The sequence below is a fragment of the Lactuca serriola genome, chromosome 5, assembly GCF_051521515.1.
Source record: "Lactuca serriola cultivar US96UC23 chromosome 5, Lser_US96UC23_V15, whole genome shotgun sequence".
NCBI classification, from domain to species: Eukaryota; Viridiplantae; Streptophyta; class Magnoliopsida; order Asterales; family Asteraceae; genus Lactuca; species Lactuca serriola.
The window spans coordinates 350,286,805-350,297,604 of NC_136412.1; the positions used below are offsets into that span (position 1 = coordinate 350,286,805).

General features: G+C 34.3%; 1 protein-coding gene and 1 long non-coding RNA gene across 3 annotated transcripts; both read right to left on the reverse strand.

Moving 5' to 3' along the window:
• Window positions 1–1,807: 1,807 nt before the first annotated feature.
• LOC145055558 (protein root UVB sensitive 2, chloroplastic-like) lies at window positions 1,808–4,322 on the reverse strand. The gene is made up of 10 exons (XM_079003922.1): window positions 4,142–4,322; window positions 3,930–4,061; window positions 3,601–3,689; window positions 3,410–3,494; window positions 3,272–3,331; window positions 3,076–3,169; window positions 2,881–2,978; window positions 2,616–2,795; window positions 2,413–2,535; window positions 1,808–2,342 (listed from the first exon to the last, which is right to left on the reverse strand). Exons 1-10 carry the CDS (start codon window positions 4,151–4,153, stop codon window positions 1,941–1,943), a joined length of 1,275 nt encoding a protein of 424 aa, XP_078860048.1. The 5' UTR covers window positions 4,154–4,322; the 3' UTR covers window positions 1,808–1,940.
• A 4,068-nt stretch (window positions 4,323–8,390) lies between these two features.
• LOC145052119 (uncharacterized) lies at window positions 8,391–10,540 on the reverse strand. Of its 2 annotated transcripts, XR_013683982.1 has the most exons (4): window positions 10,310–10,540; window positions 9,599–9,786; window positions 8,866–8,919; window positions 8,391–8,769 (listed from the first exon to the last, which is right to left on the reverse strand). It is a non-coding gene; the product is annotated as an uncharacterized LOC145052119 (long non-coding RNA). The 2 variants fall into 2 exon arrangements; XR_013683981.1 differs by having other exon boundaries at window positions 9,599–10,540.
• Window positions 10,541–10,800: the final 260 nt, after the last annotated feature.

The following is a 10,800-nucleotide window of genomic DNA, read 5'->3' on the forward strand; positions in this document are numbered from 1 at the left end:
TCCTTATGACCCTACCCATGTTTCGATGTCATATTGCAACCTGTTATACAAAAGACATCAAAAAACTACCTATATTCATCTGTCAACTACCCACATTATACCATCCTATAAATAATCCAACAACCATGCAAACACTAACCTTGCACAAACCCCTCCAAAACTATACAAATATAGACCCTGCAACAATTTCTTATACAAACTACTAACCATCATCATGAACCCACATCCACAAACAATCCCAAATAACATTCCTAGTTTCATCTTCTTGCTAAGTTTCTCTCCTTGTTCACTCTGCTTCAAGATATGTTTAGCAAACAATTGTTGTTCCTCCAGCATGTTGATTTGCATCTCCTTCAATTTTGTCTCCATCCTTTCAGAACAACAATGTTTCCATTCGGGCCCTTCCCCATTTCATAAAGTGTCGTCTTGTAGTGTGCATAATCTCCTTCAAGCTTAGGATCAATCCAATCAAAGTAGCTACATTTGATCCCAAGTGTCTATAAGAAAACACAATATCATTAATTCATATTTGTATATAAAGAAAAAAAACATCTGGTCACGGTTACAATAACCTTGGCTATGATTTCTTACCATCGAAAATAGACCGTTGAAGAACCTTTGAGTTGGATTAGGCACTGTCCATGACGTTCTTTTCTTCGTAGGGTGTCGACAACCACATTTGGGTTTAGGGTCAGTTGGGTTACTCCAAATCGTGATTTCTCCATTGATGGTGTCGTTGAAATCAAGTATATCGGCCATTTGTATCTAGGGTTTCCTAAAGTGAAAAGCAGCTTCAGAGAAAATGGGGAACAAATTTGATTGTAGAGGCCAAAGAAACCCTTGTGTATGGACCTTCATTTGGGGCTACATGACACGTTGGAGCATGTGTGGCCAAGAATGTGCCATGTCATTGTGTCACCAACTCCCTGGCTACAACGGGCAACAAATTATGACATTTCCTTATTTAGCAGGTAATTATGGAGTTTAAGGATCCATAACACTGAAAAATAGTTAGCATTTAAAACCAAACATATAAGTTTATGGGTGAAGAGTAACAATAACCCTTCAATACACCACTCTCTGCTCCAACCAGCTAATCGAACACCTTGATCCAATTTCTACCATCCATTTTTCAAATTATGTCCCTCAAATTTAAAGGCTCGTTCAAGTTTATATGAGGGTGACGTAACATCCGCACGTAATTTAATCGGGAGCAATCTTGTGGACGTTCAAATTGTTTCAAAAGTCTAAAAGTAATAACGTTGAGACACCATTTATGAAGATGTTATTGAGATGCAAATAGAAACGTAATACCAAGTGTGCCTTTGTCCCGGGTAAACGGTATCAATCTTTATATGCTTGTTGTGTTGATGTTGTACCGGATTCGATGACATGTATACAAAATTGGTTTTATTGCAGTAGACACGAGTTGCATTCGTAGAAGAGCAACGGTGTCAAAGAAGGTGACAGATCCAAAGCTAATCCAAACACATTTGTTTGCCAAACACTTAAGATGTTTATTGCTTATTGTTTATTCTCACCGCAATAAGCTAATCCAAACACATTTTAAAAAGTGTTTATTCCCGCCGCAATAAACTAATAAGCTAAAAACTATTTATCACCCCATAATATTTATAATTTTTATTCCGCCTCCATACACTTTTCTGTACTTTTAAACCTACTTGTGGTAGAGATATTTTATGCATTCACTGTGTGAATTTCACGTGTCGGACGATATAGACTAGATCTATTTTATACAAAGTTGGAATGTGTTCTCAAACCAAACCATTTTTGTGATGATGAACAGTAGCGCGCCAACTTCAGTTGATTTTACAATTCACCCAATAAATTGATTACATCATTAATATTTAACTGATGAAATACAAAACAAATTTATATATATGTGCATATATAAAGTGTAAACCTAATTACAACAAAGACTAGAAACCATACCGACTACCTGTTCCATCTAAGAAACGATCTGTATGCCAGCCTTTTGCCTTTAGTTGAGACACCAATTCAGGCATCATCACATTCATCTTTTCATACGCATCTTCCACCTTTTCAACCTCCTGATTTGCATATGCCGCCACCAACCACCCTCTTAATGCATCTTCACCACTCGCATTTTGCTCCAACACCATATCTGTCCACCTGTTTTCAAAACTCAAAACAAATTTCTCATCTGGAAAAATCTCTTTCACTTGTTTAAGTCTTGAAGGCTTCATAGCCTTATGCAAATCTCTCCCCACTTTCACATTTCCAGCTTCTTTTATCACTCTCCCTGGAAACACAAGATCTTCCTTGTACCTCAAGTCTGCAGGACTTGATACCTTTCCTGTCTGAATCATAAACATAATCATAAATATAAGATTTTTGGTGTGTAGTTTGAACATTTGACTAATAATCAACCTTTATGAAATCTTCAATGATCATCGCAGTTCTCTGTGGATTCAATGTGTTGATAGGAGCAGCTCGCATTTCTTCATAGGTACTGTAAACGTGTATCAAGGAAAGGAAAGACCCAACAACCATCTACAAAAAAAGATTAAAGATTTAAATACCCAAAAGAGAATAACATTTTCAATGTGTTTGCAAGTTATAAAAGGTTGTACCTTTCCTTGCATTGATGAACAAACAGTAGAAACTAACTGAATCCCTGCACCCAATCCAAGAACATTAAACACAGTAGAAATCGCCTCTCCTTTTGCATATAAGTCACTAAGATTCCCCTCTTTTGCAAATGAAGAATAAATCGGCAATCTTGTAGCCCTAGCAGCAACCATGGCCATTCCCTGTTAAATTACAAAAAAAAGGTTTTATAATGTAAAGTCTTACAAGAAAAATGATTTAATCACCAGTTTAGTATTTAGTATTTACCTTTGCAAAATTTCCAAGTCCAGCCATTTCAAGAAACAGTTGTGGACATAATGGAGAAAGAACTTCCAAACCAGTGCCAAAGTCGTATAAAATATCAGCTACAAATCAAAAGGTCCTCACTCCATATTATGCTAAATTTTGGTGATAATTTAAAACAGAATAGAACAAATGTTTATTTATTGGAAGGGTTCAAACCAACAACTCGCCACCGTTTGGGCTCTGAATCCATTCTTGCACCTAAATTGCTGCATATTAGCTTTCCCATATGCTGCATACCATCCTTAAGTATCTGTTTGACACCAATTGGATCAATTAAATGTTTTCAGAAGCAGTTATGGTTCATATACGTAAAATTGCTGCATATTGGAATTTGTTAAAAGCTGTTTCTTACCCAACTGGCTGCGGTTGCTTGTGCTGGTGTAGGTCTTAATCCTGCAGCAAATAACAGTGACTGCAAAGGAATAGGGTCAATCAGTAAACCCTAATTTGAACGTGTGATGATTCTAATTTTTAAGTAACACAAGAAGACCTGAGTTGATAAGACGGATAATGCTGCACTTGAGAAGTGTTGTAATGCTCGAAATTGTGTGTATCTAAGATACCCTTCATTGACACTGCATTAGGTTTTAGTTTCATGAGAAATGACACTTTGCTTAACAGTTTACGAGAGAGAGAACTCTGATATGATATGAATTATGAAATTGTGTCTTGTGAACTCGCCTATATGGATAACCCGAAGGGAGAAAAGTATTGACAAGAGATTCCGAGATTTTGTGGATAACTGGTCTTGAATCATTCAGCACCTTCACCTAAAGAAGAAACACCCAACTGTTTCAGTTATCGAATTCAAGAACAAACCTTCAAAACCGTATGATATTTCTTTGGTGATAGATAATATTCTTGTTTTATTTTTGAACTTAATTGTATAAATTACAGCACGCGATGAGAATTTAATAAGAATTGGAGATTCCAAAATGAAGAAAACCCTAAATTTTTGGATTTATGAGTAACATTTAGTCGAACACGTAAAGGAAGGGGATAATACTAACCGAGAGTTGGCCGTCCGGATGAAATTCAAAGTGGCGAGAGACGGTGTCTGAGGTCTCAGTCCAGGAGACAGAGACGGGGACTACTTCCGACGACGGATTTGCCGCTTCTTTCTTCAGAAATTTTAACTTTTCCTGCCATCAAAATGTGAACCGCCAAATTTACAAAAAGAATATTGCAGCAGAGAGAAATTTTGAATAAAGCGCGGACATACCAAGAAATTCATGGCATTCAAGAAGAGAGGATTTTTCTGCCACCGGCAGCCAGCTACCGGATTAGATTTCGCCGCCGGTGAACTCTGCCTTTTGTGCTTACGGAGTTGCGGTTGTGATTTCCGGTCGTTGTTTATATTCGATTCAACTCCACCCTGGAATTTCAAAAAGTTCAACTTTGCCCCCTTTGTTTAATAAAGGGATAATGACTTGAAAGGGTAACGAACTTTCGACTTTTATCACATTTAGTCACTAAACTTTTTTTGTTATCTATTTGCCATTGAACTATTGAAACTGTTCACATTTTACCCTTATGACCGGCTGTTACCGGTCATAAGGGTAAAATGTGAATAGTTTCAATAGTTTAGTGGCAAATATATAACGAAAAAAAGTTTAGTGACTAAATGTGAACAAAATCGAAAGTTCGTTTCCCTCTAAAAAGTTCAATGACTAAATGTGAACAAACTTCCTATTGTATTATGTTTTAGCAAAATTATTTATTTTTGTTTAATTGTAGCAACATTTATTGATGAAGAAATCTATGAAATAAAAAAACAAAATGTAACATCCGGATTTCCAGGTATCATAATTTAAGTATTTTTCTTTTGAGTTAAGAAGAGAGACTCGACGAGTTGACGCCTCAACTCGTCGAGTAAGGTCGCGACTGATGACTCGGATTAATGAATGGACTCGAAGAGTCGGTGAGGCGACTCGATGAGTCCACGCTATTGGCAGAAACCCGAAATCTTTGGGCCCGAGCCATATTTAAAGGCACTTATGGCCTTCAATTGCGACTACCTTTCCCATAAGTGAGAACCCTAGCGAGCTTGAGTGTGTAGAGTGAGAGGAAGAGCTATCTTGAGCGTTTTGGTGTGATAGATCTGGACCCTTCTAGGTTCAGAGAGCCGAGAATATGAAGCTTTAGTAGAGTAAACCTTGGGGTTCGAAGTTAGGAAGCATTTATGGTATTTTTATGGTATATATAGTTACTTTCATCTTACACATAGATATGAAGTATTTTATATAAATTACATGCTATGTGTGCATATTATTTGAATACTTGTTGTCTATGCTGGATGAACGATTTTATACATGTTTTAAAAGATTTAAACGGTATATTTATTTTATATCTACAAATATGTTGCGGATGAAACATGGGTAGATGAAATAGTTGGTGTGTGATAAAATAAAATGATGAGAGATAGGTGATGATAGAAAGGTGATGATAATTAGGTAAATAGATGATGATGAATATGTGATGTAGGATGAAAGGAGATACCATAACCTTAACCAACAATGTGGCGATGTAGTCATCTACCAGAGTATAGATGGTGACCACGGACTATTCTAGATAACCCAGTGGAAACACCAGCAGGCCCATAACCTGTAGGTGATGAATTACGAGTTCAAGCGATGTTGTAACTACGTATTCATGCGATGATACTCTAACCCCTTACTATGAATTACGAGTTCAGACGATGTTGTAACTACATATTCATAGGATGTCACAAATTTCGCATGCCAAACCAATGGTCATAATTCACATCAGTGAGAATGGTTCATTTTTTTGTAAAACCAAAATCAGATTGGAAATTTTGATTTTTTATTTTGGAAAATCTCAAACCATTGGTTTTTTATTTCGGTTTTGGTTTTTTGTTTTTTTTTTAAATATATTTTCAGGGTTTTTTTTTTATTTCATAGATTTCTTCATCAACAAATGTTGTTACAATTTAACAACAATAAATAATTTGCTAAAACATAATACAAGAGGAAGTTTGTTCACATTTAGTCATTGAACTTTTTACAGGGAAACGAACTCTCGATTTTGTTCATATTTAGTCACTAAACTTTTTTTCGTTATCTATTTGCCATTGAACTATTGAAACTGTTCACATTTTACCCTTATGACCGGCAACAGCCGGTCATAAGGGTAAAATGTGAACAATTTCAATAGTTCAATGGCAAATAGATAACGAAAAAAAGTTTAGTGACTAAATGTGACAAAAGTCAAAAATTCATTACCCTTTCAAGTTATTATCCCTTTAATAAATATTCACTTTGTGCGTTTTTTGTTAATATCCTCTAAATCGTGAAACCATAAATAATCTATGACAATTGACAAGAGGCAAAACTTATCACTTCATTGTTTAATAAAGTTTTTATTTTTTCTGGACAACATAATTCAAAAACATGGCAGTATTTTAAGCGTGTGTGCGAATTATACAAAAGTCCACCAAACCAACCAAATTGATTTCCTTTTCCAAAAAAAAAACAAAAAAAAAGAGAGATTAACGACTAATTTTGAAGTTTATTAATGATAACTTTAATTAGGAAATGTTCATTAAGATTATTAAGATTATTTAATATTTTTAGCACGAAACGATCATCTAATTTAATTCTTTTTTTTTTTAATGTTATACAAAATCTTATAACCTAGTTTATTCTTTGATCCTTTCTATATTTCCATGTTTTAGAAACCAACAATTTAGCTTATAAGCTAATTTTCAAAATGTTGTTCACATTTGCGTTTAAACGAGCTTATAAGTTAATTTTAAATTCTCTTATGCCATTTTACATATTCTTGCTAATTAACAAACAATATTTTTTAGAAAAATTTACTAATTTAGCCTATTTGCTAATTACTTTTCACAAAAATAGTCAAAAAAAACTCATTTTTTGCAAAATAATCATTAAAATCGCAGATGGTCATGTACCAGCTATTTCATTAATCTTGGCTAGGTTAACTATGAATTCGTACTTTGTTGACTATGAAATCGATCAAATGGAAGAATAAACGAAATCATCCATTGTTCTTCGAACTTGAGAGTTTGAGAGCGTTTTTTAAACTTGGAAAAGTGAGAAATGAGGTTTTTCCAAAAAAAAAAAAAAAACGTATTTATACTAGGCTAAGTAAAATATCAGGTGAACTAGGATCAAAATCACAGATGGAAGTCCATTTGCGATGTACAAGTCATTGATGCACGAACTATGCATTAATGACTTGTACATCGCAGATGGATTTCCGATTTATAGTTGGTCCCTAATTATCAGCGATTTGTGTGGCTATTTTGTGTAATTTGTTAATTCTTGACTATTTTTAGACAGGTAATTAACAAATTTGGATATATTTACAAATTTTTCTATTTTTTTATCATTTAGTAGCTAGCTTTTCAAGTAGTCAGAAAAAATAGTCTAAAAGCTCATAAAAACATACAACATTTTTTATAGTTTGGGAAAAGTTTGATAAAATGAAACAATTCTAAAGTCTCCAACATAAATATAGTTTAATTCAAATTCAAAAGTAGATAAATATACATATGGATATCAATGCACATTTGTAACTTGTCGCGGAAAGCTTGAATCTCAACATCCTTCTTGGATTGCGAAGGTCACGAGAACCCAACTTGCTACATAGGAACTGAAATTGATCTGACCCAAAGGCTTTCATAAAAGTTTGGGTCGGTTAATGCTCATAACATATGGCAAAATTCTTAATCTATCCGTTATTCACATGCTCACGAACGAAGTGACAAACCATTTCTACATGTTTTGTGCATTATTATTAATCGGGTTAGCTACAATATGACACAATGTCTAATTATCAAACATTAAGGATGACGATCTTACATATGTTGCGTCTAAGTCACACAATGCCTAACGTAGCCATAATACCTCACAAATATTATTATACATGGCTCAATGCTCAACTTCTACATAAGCCCTTGATACCATGCTTTGTTTCTCTTATCTTTACATGAAATTGGAGAACCCCCGATATTAATGAAATGGCTCGTACATGACCCCCTACCTATGGAATAACAACTCAACCAACTTGCTTCATAATAATTAAGCTACCATATCTAAAATTTTCATGGAATGTAGGATCAAACCTTGACATGGCACTAAGTAAAATGACATTTAGTGACACAAAAAAAGTGTCACCGAAAACCAAAAAAGTGCTACAAAAAACAGCTTTGGCAATCAGCGGCACAAAAAAAAAGTGTCACTAGAAGCGCTCCCACTAAAGGCCTTTAGTGACACTTTTTGGTTGTGTCGCTGCAGGTTTATGGAGTTTTCGTGGCACTTTTTATTATGCCACTAAAACACTATTGGGCTTTAGTGACATTTTTTGTGCCACTAAATATAATTGCTAATACAAATACTATTTTCATGCTTTTAGTGACACATTTTTTCACCACAAAAAAATTATATTCAAAAACTAGATGATGCATACAAAATGAATTGCTATTGTATAAAATAAAGAAAAGTTACACGCAATGAATTGTTCTTAGAATTTAACAATAATCAGGTATTAAAAAAAATCATAAATTGCTACTTGTGTTTCGTTCTCTACTATGTTTCTACTTACAACAATCAAGAAGCAATAAATAATTACATCATAATTTCATAACAATTTACGGACCTCTTGCTGCCCCTATCATGTTTGCTAAACAAGGCCTATACATAAAGGGCAAAGATGGATCTTTTTACACTCATTATGTGCATTCACAGCTTGTGCCATTTTTCAATATACATCTCTTTTTTTACAAGCATCTCACAACATCATGATCAATGTGGCATTTGGTATAGAATCCTCCCCGTTGTCTAAAAATCCAAAATTTCTTCATTCCTGTGAAAAGTTATTTGCATATTCAAAATACAACAATAATTAGATTTATATAATTTGCATACCAAGTGGCAATTAGTGACTACATTGGGATAATACCTTTTATGCAGGAACTGCTACTGGTCTTGTGCTGCTTTTAATACCTTTTTGTTGCTGTAAAAATAGATAAAAATAAAAATGTTTAATGGTGATGAAAGCCAAAATGAAGGAATGGAGCTACCATTGTTTACTTTTCTATAATAGATAAAGCTACTGATAGTTTTGCACCTAAAAATAAACTTGGAGAAGGTGGATTTGGACTAGTTTATAAGGTAATACTAAAACTTTATATAAAAAAAGACATGAAAGAAAGTTGCCTTGGGGGTTTGTATTGTTTTTAATACGGCCAAATGGTAATTTTCAGGGCATACTAGAAGAAGGGCAAGAAGTGGCAGTTAAGCGTCTCTCCATGACTTCAAGTCAAGGACTTGATGAATTCAAAAATGAAGTCATTTGCATTTCAAAACTTCAACAACGAAATCTTGTTAGATGGAAATGAAAAGTTGTTGATCTATGAATACATGCCAAACAAAAGCTTAGAGTGATTTATATTTGGTTAGAATTACATAACTGCCATTCATCAATTCACCATTAGGAAAATCCCTATCTGATAGAAACTATATGTTGGACACAGATAAAAGATGAAGCTCACTACTTGATTTAATCATATTACTGCATAAATACTTTATGTTATATGATATAAATCATAATTTATGTCTAATTGCAGTTTGAACAATAGGCTAATAAGGTCAAATCACACTCACATAAAACTATGGAGAGTCAATTAACATACCTGATTGACCTGATTGATCTCTTTCACTAGAGTTGTGCTCTTTAGTAGTAGACTGGCCTCCTTCAGTAGTTTGTGGATGACCTGATTGATCTCCTTCAGTTGCAGAAAGCTCTGAAATTTGATCATTAATCTCACTATCAATACTGATATCAATTGAGGTGATGCATAACCTCTTGTGCCTACCCATCCTGCTATAAAACCATAACAAATAAGTACATGTTATATCCAAATATAAAAGTTGCAGCAAATTCAAGGAAAGAGACAATGAGGCCACCAAAACCAGTGAAGAAAATGTGATATATAGCTCATTAGTCCTTACAGATATATAAAAGTTGAAAATGGAGCGTGATTCAAGAAATCAGAGCTCCTTATAGATTTCAGTTCCCCATGTGAGGATGTTCTATTTTTCTGATTAATCCATGTTATAATCTTTATATGCTTAAGGTAGTTATCTGATCTTAAGGTAGAACATAAATCTTATGTTAAACCAGATTGATTACTTTCATCTATTTCAATTCTTCACATTACACATAATCTAATAAATATTACAACAGGATAACGATTGATTCAACAACTAAGCATTTCAAAGTGCATTAATCGGTATCGAATTTTTCACAGCATTAATCCATGACATAAGACTAAATCGTTCTAATAGAATACATTAAGAGTAGGAGTAGAAAGTTAGCGGCAGAAATTGAAAACTTAACTTACGATACAAGAGCTGGACTATGGAGATGACGACATTGTTAAAAAATATAGCACCGACGATAGCGTAAGGAGATGACGACTTGGAGTGCGGTAGTGTGATTGTGCGGTGGCGCGATTGTGTAGTGGCGACGAACTAGAAGACGGTGGCAACGATCTGGACGATGGTGCCGTGATGGTGCAACGATGACGATGGGAAGATGGCGATCGTACGCTCAAATACTCGTTATCAGCGGGAGTGGGTTTAGGTATGAACTATTTGGGGCAAATTATAAATATATACAATTGATAAACTTTCGTTTGTGAGTTACAGGTACTGTAGCTAATAGTATGACTTTTATTGCACATTGTACAACCATCATAAAATATGTCACTATAAACATGTTATAGTGCCATTAAATCCATTAAACTTTATAGTGGCACATAAAATATGTCACTATAAACATGCTATAGTGGCACATCACACATATGCCATTAAAAATGTGTGCCACTAAATG